Source organism: Pleurodeles waltl, chromosome 2_2 (genome assembly GCF_031143425.1).
Source record: "Pleurodeles waltl isolate 20211129_DDA chromosome 2_2, aPleWal1.hap1.20221129, whole genome shotgun sequence".
Taxonomy (NCBI): domain Eukaryota; kingdom Metazoa; phylum Chordata; class Amphibia; order Caudata; family Salamandridae; genus Pleurodeles; species Pleurodeles waltl.
In genome coordinates, this window is record NC_090439.1 from 1,061,858,751 (window position 1) to 1,061,872,353 (window position 13,603).

Sequence of the window (13,603 nt, forward strand, 5' to 3'; positions counted from 1 at the left end):
ACTTCTGAGGTGGTCCATTTCCCTACAGGGGATGGACTTTACGGTGGAACATCGCCCAGGGGTTGACCACGCCAATGCTGATGGTCTCTCCAGGTACTTCCGCCTTAGCGATGAGAGCTCCCAGGAGGTCGGGTAGCTCTCCCCACTTTCAGCTGGGGGGGACACATGTTAGACCTGACAGCCTTAGGGTAGTCACCCCTAACTTTTTGCCTGCCTCCCTCCTCGTTTTGGATACTGTTTTGCTGGTTTTTAGACTCTGCGCACTTTACCACTGCTAACCAGTGATAAAGTGTATATGCTCTCTCTCTGTAAACATGGTAACTTTGGATCATACCTGATTGAACTATTTAATCTACTTATAAGTCCCCAGTCATGTGCACTCCAGGTGCCAAGGGCATATAGATTAAATGCTACTAGTGGACCTGCAGCACGGATTGTGCCACCCACTTAAGTAGCCCCTTTTCCTTGTCTCAGGCCTACCATTGCTAGGCCTGGGTGTGCAGTTTCACTGCCACCTCGACTTGGCATTTAAAAGTACTTGCCAAGCCTAGAACTCCTCTTTTTCTGCATATAAGTCACCCTTAATGTGTGCCCTGGGTATCCCCTAGAGCAGGGTGCTGTGTAGGTAAAAGGCAGGACATGTACCTGTGTAGTTATATGTCCTGGTAGTGTAAAACTCCTAAATTCGTTTTTGCACTACTGAGAGACCTGCTCCCTTCATAGGCTAACATTGGGGCTGCCCTCATACACTGTTGAAGTGGCAGCTGCTGATCTGAAAGGAGCAGGGAGGTCATATTTAGTATGGCCAGAATGGTAATACAAAATCCTACTGACTGGTGAAGTCGGATTTAATATTACTATTCTAGAAATGCCACTTTTAGAAAGTGAGCATTTCTTTGCACTTAAATCCTTCTGTGCCTTACAATCCACGTCTGGCTAGGTTTAGTTGACAGCTCCTTGTGCATTCACTCAGACACACCCCAAACACAGGGTACTCAGCCTCACTTGCATACATCTGCATTTTGAATGGGTCTTCCTGGGCTGGGAGGGTGGAGGGCCTGCCCTCACACAAAGGACTGCCACACCCCCTACTGGGACCCTGGCAGACAGGATTGAACTGAAAGGGGACCTGGTGCACTTCTTAGCCTCTCTTTGAAGTCTCCCCCACTTCAAAGGCACATTTGGGTATAAAACAGGGCCTCTGCCCTACCTCATCAGACACTTGCTGGAGAAGAAACCGGAACCAGAAACTACATCCTGCCAAGAAGAACTGCCTGGCTGCTCAAAGGACTCACCTGTCTGCTTTCTACAAAGGACTGCTGTCTTGCTGTTGCCCTGCTGCCTTGCTGAACTCTTGTCTGGCTGTGAAAGTGCTCTCCAAGGGCTTGGATAGAGCTTGCCTCCTGTTCCTTGAAGTCTCAGGACCAAAAAGACTTCTTCCTTTCACTTGGACGCTCCGTGCGCCGAAAATTTCGACGCACAGCTTGTTTCGCGGCGAGAAAAACGCCGCACACCGACGCTGATCGACGCGACGCCCTCGGGACGATCGAGACTTCGACGCACAACCTCGCAAGGACAAAGCCGCTCGACTTTCCAGGAGAAATCGACGCGACGCCCACCGTGAGTGCGAAACTTTGACGCACGGCCTCGCAAGGACAACGCCGCCCGACTTCCAAGGAGAAATCGACGCGACGCCTGCCGTGAGACCAAACTTTCGACGCACGGCCTCGCAAGGACAACGCCGCCCGACTTCCAAGGAGAAATCGACGCGACGCCTACCGTGAGATCGAAACTTCGACGCGCAGCCCCGCAGAACGACGCGCAGCCGGAAAACAAGCAGGAGAATCCACGCACAGACCCGGGACATCTGGTAATCCCCGCGATCCACAAAAAGAGACTGTCTGCGCGCCGGAAAACGACGCCCGACTTCCCCGCGTGGAAAAGACCGACGCAAGTCTGTGTGTGCTGAGGAGAAATCGACGCACACACCCCTTTTTCCACGCATCTCTTCTCCTGTGGCCCTCTGAGGAGATTTTCCACCAGAAACCAGGTACTTTGTGCTTGAAAGACACTGTATTGCATTCTAAAGACTTAAGACACTTTATATCACTTCCCTGTGATATTTCTACAATTTTCCATTGCAACTTTATTCTTTTTGACCTACAATTATCCTGATAAATATTATATATTTTTCTAAACACTGTGTGGTGTAGTTTTGTGGTGCTATATGGTGGTATTGTATGATTTATTGCACAAATACTTTACACATTGCCTTCTAAGTTAAGCCTGACTGCTCGTGCCAAGCTACCAGAGGGTGGGCACAGGATAATCTTGGATAGTGTGTGACTTACCCTGACTAGAGTGAGGGCTTTTGCTTGGACAGGAGGTAACCTGACTGCCAACCAAAAACCCCATTTCTAACATGCAGCATGACTTGATCCACAGCTTTCATCTTTTCAGCAATGGCTGGGATGCCTTCTCTCTTTGTTTAACCTGCAGAAGGTGTTGTATCAACATAGAGGAAGGAAGGCCAGGTGGAGGGGGAAGGACATTTGGGGATTGTTGGCAGAATGGGTTAACTCCTGCCAACCTGTTATGGTTTGAGGTGGGAGCAGGAGGGGGGAAACAACATCTATTTTGTACTCATAAGCACTCCCACGGTATTGATGCAGACACCTCTTTCTAGTTAGATATAATACGCACTTTCTGTACTTTAAGCACTTTTAGTGAATGCTGGGCCACAATGGTTCGGGGGGATTTGGTACTCAGTTCATTAAACGTTGGTCGGAGTCTTTTAGGACTTTTATATTAATTAAATGTTGAAGGGTGGCCATAATCTGTTATCTATCACTATCTTCTTTTCTATTTAAGGAAATAATAACGCCTATGTACATATCAACTATCGACATTTTTGACATGTGGGAATGTTAGGCTGCTGCTGCATTTATGCACTTTTCGTTGAGATGTTGATTGTACATGCTCTTTTTACTTCCCTTCTTTATGTGACGTTTGTAATGAATGGAAAAAGGATTGTTCATAAAGCACCTAATAAAAATATATTTAAATAAATCTTTAATTATAGGTATGCTTTAAATTTAATAATGTAATCACTACCTTTAAATTTATACACTTTATTTATTCTTTAGCTTAAAAAAAAAGTAAAATTGCACAAGATTGAAACTTCTAAACGTGTACCTTTATTTTATAATTTACACAACACTGTCAAATCATTATAGCTCCAACACCACCATGCAAAGTGTATTTAACTAATTAACCACAGTACAACAACTATAGCTCACCACTCTACCATGCACTGTATTCAAAAGATATGATTTGCAGTGTCGTAACTAATATTGTAAATAATATTATTTTAGATGGTATAAGTGATATAATCTAAACGGGTGTTATCTGTGCATGGAGAAGGTATAACCTTTGCTTTTTTCTTCATACATATATATTATATATACATATAAAGATTACAGTACAAGGACGTTATAGTTAGGTTCTGAATTTACTCACACAAAACCACAGAAATTCAGCAGTTATAGTTAGAGGTATTTCAAGTAACTATAATTCACACCCTACGGTAACTATAACTCGCACCCTCGCCATGCACAGATTTCTTCTGAATTAATTTTATTGCAGATGCTGCACTGATAATATCAAAGATGCCATAGAAGATGTCATCAATGATATGATACGTGGAGTAATTAGCTGTGCATGGCAAAGGCGAGAGTTATAGTTACCCTAAGGTGCGAGTTACAGTTACTTGAAATAACTCTAACTATAACTACTGAATTTCTATGGTTTTGTACAAGTAAATTCAGAACCTAACTATAACGCCCCTGTAACCTTTGTTTTTTTCCGTGAATTTCCATGGTTTTTTAACGTAAAGTAATTTGAATTACTATACGTTATTCTAACCCCGCCACGCAGGGCCTTTGGCCATGTACAGCGGGTGTTGGTGGCAGGGCCTAGCCTTTGGCCAGGCCCTGCAGCCAAGTCCTTTTAACCACCCAACTACCAGGCCACATATGGCCTTTGGCTGTGCACAGTGGAGGTTGGCCACAGGGCCTGTCTCTGTCAGTGGATCTGTGAGTGGGTGCATGAGTTCCTGAGTGGGCCTGAAAGTGGGTATGTGAGTCTTGAGTGGGTGTATGAGGGTCTGGGTGGGTGTATGAGCAGGCACATGAGTCTGAGTGCATGTATGAGTGAACAGATTATTGTCTGAACGAGTCTATTATTTTTTTTAACATTTTATTTCATATTCTCAAATATGCAAGAATATCCTCGAATATTCAAGGATAGTCAAGGATATTTGTGAATATCGCACATGGTGAAGAAAAATAATTTTAAACCCATAATTTGACCCTAAAACACCCCTATATCACATCCCTGGGGTAAAGATAACTCCACCCTGACCCCTTATACCACTTACCATTTCTATTTTCAGCTCCAGCAGAACTTTCCTATAACATAAAAGGGTAGCTGCAACTTTCTAGTCAGGTTATGGCCAGCCAATTACAGCTCTTCTATTTGCAAAGGCCCTAGATATACAAATTTATTTTCCCTTTAATATCTCCAAAACTACTGAATGGATTTCCACCAAAGAAGCGAAAGCCTGAATTGCTTCTGAAAGCTAGATTTCTGCCAAATTTGGTGTAATTCCATCCAGCGGTTTGGGTGTTAGTGGTGTTTAAAGTTACTATGGGAATTAACATAGGAAACACAACTTTTTTTACCCACCCCTTTTTCTTGGACCCTGCTTGACAGATCACCTTGAAACTTTCCATGCACAACTAGAATAATGAGGCCACTTTTTTTGGAAAATTTCATGAAGATTCGTCAAACAGTGCTAAAGATACAGGCAAGTCACAAAATGCTTTTTTCTATGGAAACATGGTCTTAACTATACCTACTGGCGACTGCCAGTAGGTAATACATACATATATATATATATATATATATATATATATATATATATATATGTATTACTGTGCTCACCATTTGGTAAAAATTTGTGGTTTAATATTCTTTCTTTTCAAACTTGAATTATGTTTTTAGGGCAAAATATAAAAAGCATTTTTTTGGTCGCAAAGGGCACAGAGTACAGAATTGACAAGTTTGCGAATGTAAAAAAGGCATTTTAAATGTATAGAGCCTTTTTTGAGATTGTGTAACCTATTACCAAATCAAAGATTTAGTTTGTGATTCTGTATTAGGAAGGGTATGTGTAGGACATCCCTTCTTAATATCAAATCGCAATGGTAAGTAAGAATGTTTTGCAACTTAAATCTGGTTGCAAAAACATTGCATTTTACCACCTACTTCAAGTAGGTGGTAATCCATTCACAAATGAGAAGGGGTCCCCAAGTGACCCGTGGCAAATGTCTGTAAAAACATGTTTTAAGAGCAGACAGTGTTCCCAGGGACCAATGCTTGCTCTTAAAAAGCTTGTATTTATCTTTTAGAAACACATCCCGTTTTCCTTTAAGGAAAGATTGCTTTATTTAAAATCACTCACAGGTATGATGTGCTGCTGACCCCAGTGTGCCACTATTCCTGTGATGTTTGCAATTCCCAAATCGAGACCTACCTCCTTATTATTCATGAGGTAGGTCTACCTGCAACCCACTGGGAATCGCAAAATGTGTAAAATACACATTTGTACATTACTGTTTGCGATTATCAAATAACGACTCACAAAAATGTGATATTTGTTAATTGCAAACACAATTCTTTGTATAATCTCTATCCTGATAATTTCGGTCATACTATTGCCAATTTGATCGTTTTCCTCTGGTACTCTGTTTCTCGGATACAAAATGTATTTGTGTTCTTTTCTGTCATAAACAAAATATCTTTCGCACTGTTTAACAGTATCTGTCAGATCTGCCCCAAAATGATCAAGACAAACAATATCTCTTTCCTCAATCTGGATGAGTTAAATTTTTTTTAACTCTCTTATTGATGGTGATATTTCTGTCTGTTTTCAAACGGTGTGTTTCTTTCAATGGTCACTTGTTTTGAGGCTTACACAAGTCATTTGGGCAAATACAAATTAAACATAAAATCTAAGTACTGGAGTTCTGTACGCAAAGTTTTAATGTTTCAGACAGCAAGACATTATAATGTGAGATAGCATCAACAGATATAGGGGGTTATTCTAACTTTGGAGGAGGTGTTAATCCGTCCCAAAAGTGACGGAAAAGTGACGGATTTACCACCAGCCGTATTACGAGTCCATTATATCCTATGGAACTCGTAATACGGCTGGTGGTATATCCGTCACTTTACCGTCACTTTTGGGACGGATTAACACTCCTCCAAAGTTAGAATAACCCCCATAGTGTTAGGACTTTGAAATAAGTGGCTTTGGCATTTAAACAAAAATGTATTGGACAAAGATTTGTGTGTGAATAAATCTACTCTGAGGGGGATCGGAAAGGGTGTCCTCAGTGTTTATAAACATTTATGAGTATTAATAAATTCCTCTCTAACGTTTGTTTTCACTTTGTTAGGGGTTAGAAAAGTATATTTGACAAGGGCAGGAGTAAAACATAGGGCCGATTAGAACTCGTCAGGCTGGTTACTCTGTCACAATGGTGACGGATAACCCATCTGCCGAAATCTAGATCCCATTATGTTCCATTTGTATTTCAGTGGACAGGATATCCATCACTGTTGGTACAGAGTAACCTGTCCGCCGAGTTGTAAATCATGCTCTTAGTCAGGGCGAGAGATGATCCCAACTCACCCAAAATCAGTGGAGATGTACAGAAAGGTTTCTCCAAAGTGTTAGCTTGCCACATTTCACAGTAGTAAATGTGCACATGCATGCATATTTTAAATCATAAATATTTTCTATATCTACGACCAGAAACCTGCCATAGTCACAGTTTTCACAAACATAGTTCTGGAAACGTTGGGAATTCTTCACAGTTACAAAACTTCACGGATGAAGTGCTTATTTACTTATTCAAGGATGAAGTAGAGAGTTTACTGAAAGGGTGTGGTGTAAGCATGTCCTTCATATCTCTGGGAAAGGAGTTAAGTGGGCACACTTCAATGGCAAGAAATTCTTTTGTTTGAGCATTTGTTGGCTTGGTGAGAGGGATTTGGAGTATAAGAAAACTTCTGGAAGTTGTGAGAGACTGGATAAAGTTTGCCTGTCTGCTTTGTAGGTCTCATTTTCTGTAGAGTGGGTATTTTGGATCAAAAACCGGTTGAAACTAGCTCTGATTTTAGATTGGAGCCAAGCTGTGAGGAGGTAAAATCTTAGAGGAAAGCTGTGAGGTAGTAAGGTCTTTATGTTCCTGAAGTAAACCTGACTGCTTCACTAAAGGTGTTCCACTGGAGTCAAGAATGGTTTGGAGAAGGGTCCAAAGTCCATAATGGAGAAGAAGAGTGACTTGTATTGGCTACCGAGTCACTTGACCACTTTAAAAATGCATTCCATTTATTACAAGAAATTTAAAGTCTAGTACAGTGGCTGGTCATCAACTGTGTAACGTCAAAGAGGTATGAAATCCATTTAGTTTATAAAAAAATACCAAGTAAATTACAGTGTTTCTACAGTTACTGTACAAATGTTATGTTCGATGCTGTGAATTACAGTGTGGGAGACACAGCGGAAATGAGATTAGGTGTTTACCGGGGTGCTTCACAAATATCCATAAAATTACATAGCTATCATTCATGCAGGAGGAGAAGTGCCACCACTGTACTGGACTGTGTGGGGCTATCGCACCCCAAGTGGATATTCTTTCCCAACCTATTAGGGGCAATGGGTCCATTTTCCATACTTGCTTAAGGCTCCATTATACGCTTTCTGTATAAGGGCTGGAACAGTGGGTGTAGTACCTTCAGAAGAGTAGTAATAAAATTAACCATATTGTTCAAGGAAAAAATACAAGATAGAGAAAATACATAAGAAGTTTCAAAGCTATTGAATTCAAAATGTGATCTTACAGCCGATAAAGACAACTTTGCACTGTCAATGTTATGCTTCCAAACTCAACAGTAAGCTCAGACAGAAATTTACTGCAGGTAGTGTATGATGAAGAAGTAATTCATTACAGACAATGGGTTGTTTAAAGGAGAAGGTGATGGCTCATATTTTCTTTCCTTGAATTAAGGATGTTCAGTTTCATTAGATGTGGCCTTTTTCTGTCATTGTTGCAACCACAGATGGGAATTTGCTCAGGGAAGTAATTTGGTTCACTCATATTCATGGCCAGATAAATGAGATCAAGTAATCTGAGCTCGATATTTGGTGTAAGGAAAGCCCACCGTAGATAACTGATGGATGGAGTAATATTGCCACACTTGCATCCGGGGTAGCATTGAAGCTAGCAGTTGTTTGCATGATGGTCTTAGGGAAGTTGAGGATGGAGGCCAGGAGGTCAGCGAGTAGAGTTCTGCCTCTATCACTGTGTAAAGGGACAAGAGTTTGGAATGTAGAGAGGAAGATGTTGATTTGCAGTAAGAGTTTCATCCATCATAGGAGTCTTAGCTGGCATCAAATCATGTATACTTTGTTTTTCACCTGCTCCGTGAATGAAAGCAGGGATTAACGTAGAACCTCTATGACTTGATGTTGGTGTAAAAGTGGTGGGGGGGGGAGTCTGCTAATTCCATGTCATCAATTTAGTACTTAATGTGGGGCTGAAGCGTGCCATTATTCATGAAGAGTAACTTTGTTTTTATAGGGTTAGGGTATGAGTAAACCTCTGATACTCAGTGTTAATGAAGGTAAAATCACAATCTTCCCCAAGCTATCTCAGCTGCTATGTCATCAGGGTATTAATAAAGAGTGATTCCCCATTTCCCCATGTATAAAGACGATACAGAAGATCCATAAAGAAAGGTAGGACTTTAGAGGAATTTATTTAAAAAATAACAGTAGAGACGTTGAGTCTGTTTATTAGTTAAGATGCAAACTAAGTTGAGTACTATCTGTGTGTTACTGATAGCAGAAGACAGGGTTTGGTGTCTAACATAGCTCGTGTTGAATGGTGCTTAGAGATCAAGGAAGCCACAGTATATGCATGGGTCTACTTTGTGATATACATGGAATTGTTGACAACCTGGCTTGTAGTTGTTACTGTGCAGCTACGTGGGTGGAAGCCTGATTTGTGTGCACCCGGGTGTTTCTGGTGGTCAATTGACTCTTATAGTGAAGGGCAACAGCACTTTCACAGGCCTTACTGAACAAAGGGCACTAGCTATTGGCACTATCATCAGCGTTTTAGTGAGGTGCCATTAGTAGGGGAAAACAGTTGCAATGTTTTAAGAGAAGGTGGAATAGTGCTGTTGCTGGAGGGTATTGTTGATTTCCACATAGTTTTGTCAACAGCTCTATTAGGCGTAATAGTCATGGAAGAGAGCTTGCAGTATTGTCCTTGAAATTAAAGCTATAGATTAACAAGTGGAATGATGGAGGGGACCATGGACAATGTTCTTAATTTTAAAACACTTGTGAATGGTGTGCCCAGGCAAGGAGGCTAGTCAAAGGATGGTAGGTTGTATTTGGTATCACTTAGCATTAGGATCTCAGTTTTCCATGGAAAGAGAGGTAGATCTCTTTAATTCAAAAGAAAATGCTGTCCAAGCATGATGTAATGGATGTCCTGTTTTCTGATCTGTTTTCCAATAGATTTGAAGGTTCACCTAACACCACTCAATGGTATTTTCTAAATAGCACACATATAGGTTGAAATGCAACCCGTGTAGCGCTCTATAGAGCAATTAGGACAACCATAATCTGTTGGCTACAGCTGGTGAGGAAAGAACAGCTCCAATGTAAGGCAGACTCTGCTACTCCAACCAGTTCCTTGAGTTTCCCTCACACTATATTGTGGCCCAGGGTGTCTAAGGCTGCTGAGAGATCAAAGAGGTTAAGGGCTTCTTTGATTTTCACATTCAAAAGACAGCATGAGCTCTTCTCTAATATAAGCTGAAGTTGACTGTTTGTGTGCTGCATTGCAATACATTATAAAAGGTGGTGGGAGTGGGTTCAGTCAATGTTTTACTGCAATGAAACATATTTTAGTTCCAGTCTTAATATCAGCTATAATCGTGATATAGTAGATTTTGCTTTGCAGGTGGACAACATTTTAGTCGATTATGTGATTTTTAGAGAATTTATTTGAGAGAATAAATGGCTTTGCCAGGTTTTCTCTAGTTTTGATATTAGGTGTTTAATGACAAAGTGGTCTTATAGTTATCAGGGGATGTTTTGGTGTGAATAGGTAGGTAGGAGTTAATAAATCATTGAAGATTGTGTCAACGTTGTTTTCAGGTACATTAGACAGGTCTGTGGATGTATGCAAATGGAGACATTTTTGAGGGACCTGGAGGCCTCCATGTAAAGGATATAGGTGAGATATATAACATCAATGGACAAAAATGGAACAAAGTTTAGGTGAAGACCCAGACATAGTTCGAGTTCACAGTGGCATTTACATGACAAAGAAAAGGGGGTGAAAGTGAGGGACAAAAGGCGGACCCTTTATGAATTTCTCACTGTACTTGTCATGAAATGTCAGATATAAGGCATCATCTATTGCTGTATTTATGTGCTTGGAGTGCTCTTATACAACGTAAGATGAGGTGAGAATGAGATACTGAACCCAAGCAAGGGGCAACCTAGTAAGAAAGGGAATGATTCTGTATTGGGATGGGTAGCAGGTAGAGAATGTGTGCTGATGAGGGAGAGGGGTGACATGACAGGCTGTGACTTGAGGAAGTCTAGCAAGAGAAGAGCTTATTTGATAAAGGGGAAGATAACTGAGAATATTAAGAGAATAATAATTTGGTCCTTATGACATTGGCGAGAATGCACACCAATGCCACTGGGCAACTCTTTTAAATGTTATAACTTTTAGACCCAGTCTATAATATGTTTGCACATTTACTTGTGTCTGTTCACATTTACCCTGCCCTCCTTACAAGTATTGGTGAGTACCTGCACAACTTTTGTCTAATTTGAAGGACTGCATGTATGGGTGTTAATACTGTTCCAATGTTGAGCGTGGATGATGGAGAAGGCACCTGCTGACATTACCAAGATCCCATCATTAAACCAAGTTGACGCATGGGGGTCAGTATGTATAAGCACCGGAAGCAAGTGGCCATTACCCTAATCTACAAGAAAGGCGGGATTAGAAATGTGAGCACATGCTCTGTTCCCACAGTCCTGATCTCCTCTCCCAGCTTCCAATGTCCTTGGGGCATTTTGCCCTTAAAAAAATGTTGCAGGCACAGGCTTGTGAATCCAGTTTATAAACCACGCAAAATGCAGATTACATAAGAGTCTGATTTACATCCACATAAATTACCAAATAGTCACATTTTACGCTCATTAGGAACACAAGCTTTTTGCTAGATGACTGGTATTTTTACACAGAGTACAACATTGCATATGGTTTTGAAAAACAAGTCCAGTCCCATGGTTTGAGGACTAATAATACTTACCGGAGGCCCTGGAGGTCCAATGGGGCCTTGGGGGCCTCTGGGCCCAGGTGCTCCCTGGAAGAAATAAAATCTCTGTTAGGAGGTGCACTTTTAAAGTAAATATCTTCATCTATAATTGTGTGAAGCATTCAAACTTTGATACAGCAAAGAACCAAACACTTCACATGAAGAAAACGTATTTGTTATTTATTTTCATTTCATTCAAGGATGGTGATTATTTTAGTTTGTGGGCTTCTAGACGGGAGAGGATGTTGGCACAGAACCAACCAGGATAGCACGAGTTATGTTTTATGGCTAACATTGGTCAATGGATAACAGGCAGGGTTAGCTGTTCGGAGAGCTCATGTCATGGATGCTTTTTTCTAACATCTTTGGCATTCTTTCAGATTCTACACAAGTCACAACATAAACATTGCTGCATCAAATGCCGTTAGAGGGTTTCAAGCTTTGCTCCTCCACGTATGCTCCTGCATTCTGAATCATTACACATTTTACAGCCCTTTATGTTTTTTTCATCTAATCTATTCATGCCATTCTCTATCTCAGGCCAGTGGATTCATGGCGATCTATGATCTGGTGTCCCTACCAGCATGTTTATTATTTCTTCCCACAGATAAATAATTATTCTACTGCTTTATCGTTCTTCTGTCAGTTCTCATATGGGACTCTTCGGCCAAATGAAAACTGCCATTTCAGCGCCTTCTAAGATATCTTTTCCTCACAAATTTTGTAGTGGGGGCCCTGGGGTGAGCTCAATGGATAGCTATTCAGCGCTTCACAGATAGTATTCCCAAAGTTGCAAACCTGTGCCAAGGTTTATGTTTCTCAAGCTGGAAATTATGCTTAATATGAGTCGATTAGGTGTTGCTTCTATGTTGATGGCTGTTGCAGGGTGTAATTGCATCACAGTTCTCTGTTAATATCCAGCCAGCAGTCGGCTTGATCATGTCATATGCATACACAAAGTCTCTCTCGCTCTCCTTCTCTCTCTCTCCTTCTTGGGCAGGAGAAAGGCCTCCTAGACTAAATTTTCTTAATTTGTAAAGAGGTTATATATTTGCAGTGTAAGAATTTAAAGTGCGCCAGTTTAAATCATGGTTGTATGAGACCTCCATTACCTCAGAACAAGCCCTCTTCCAGTCAACATCTGTGATAGGTTCATTAATACCATTCTATTACTGCTGTCTGGTTTGCAAAGGTACCTTTTTCCTATCACGTTTCAGACCGTCATGCAGCAGTGAGACCAGCCTGCGTCCCTGCCATATGCCCAACACTGCCTCCAGTGCTGGGACACCCCTGACATATTTGGAAATTCCGTCCATATCTTGCTAGCTGTCCTTGAGAACCTGGCATATTAGAGGAACTGGGCGAGTTTGACCCTATAGGTCTTTCGAGCCTCAACTAAGGAGATAAAGGACTGGACCAGTTTTGTCATTAATAGTGTTACAGCTCTCCCCCTTCCGTCAGGAAAAAGCCAAATCATGACTTATGCTCTTGGAGGATTGTACCCACCACGGCTCCAGATCCTTCAAGAAAAGAGGGCGATAGAGGACTCTCTTAACCACTGGCTCCAAAGCAGATCCAGTTTCACATATGATACTCCAATGGTGAGATGGTGTCTTACCCTACCCCCCCATCCTCATCAGGAACACTATATGTGACTCGCTCCCTATGGATTTAATGGGCATTCTCATCTTCAAGTTGCCGTCTTTTGTGGATCATTTAGCAGTGTAAGAAACTGGGTCATAACATAATAGTGTTACTGATCAGGTAGTCCAAGACCCCTATCCTCCCGGTCCACTTTCAGCACATCTAATTTGGCCTTATGTCTTTTCTCTACCCAGACAAATGATATCAAGAACCCATCTAGGTTCTTAAAAGTCTCCCTAGGAATTGGACACATATTGGTCTGCAATATATTCTGTTACTCTGCCCATATTATATAAGTACTGCTTATTAGTGTTGTGGGCCTCCTCTATCCCTCAGTATCTGATCTTCATTTTCCCCCATTGAAGATCCAAGTTCTAGGAAGCTCTTTGGAACTCTTTCGACTAGTTTTAGGTATTACTTCTGACTAAGAGTAGGAATAGTATTGTCTTGTCCCATTTAATTTACAGCCCAGAGA

At 41.3% G+C, this 13,603-nt stretch overlaps 1 protein-coding gene across 1 annotated transcript in view; it reads right to left on the reverse strand.

The window, feature by feature from the left end:
• COL22A1 (collagen type XXII alpha 1 chain) overlaps nt 1–13,603 on the reverse strand; it is a 900,581-nt gene that overhangs the window by 337,586 nt on the left and 549,392 nt on the right. Inside the window, exon 22 of the mRNA XM_069220797.1 lies at nt 11,479–11,532. Coding sequence (XP_069076898.1) covers nt 11,479–11,532 — 54 coding nt within the window. The remainder of the gene's footprint in view (nt 1–11,478; nt 11,533–13,603) is intronic.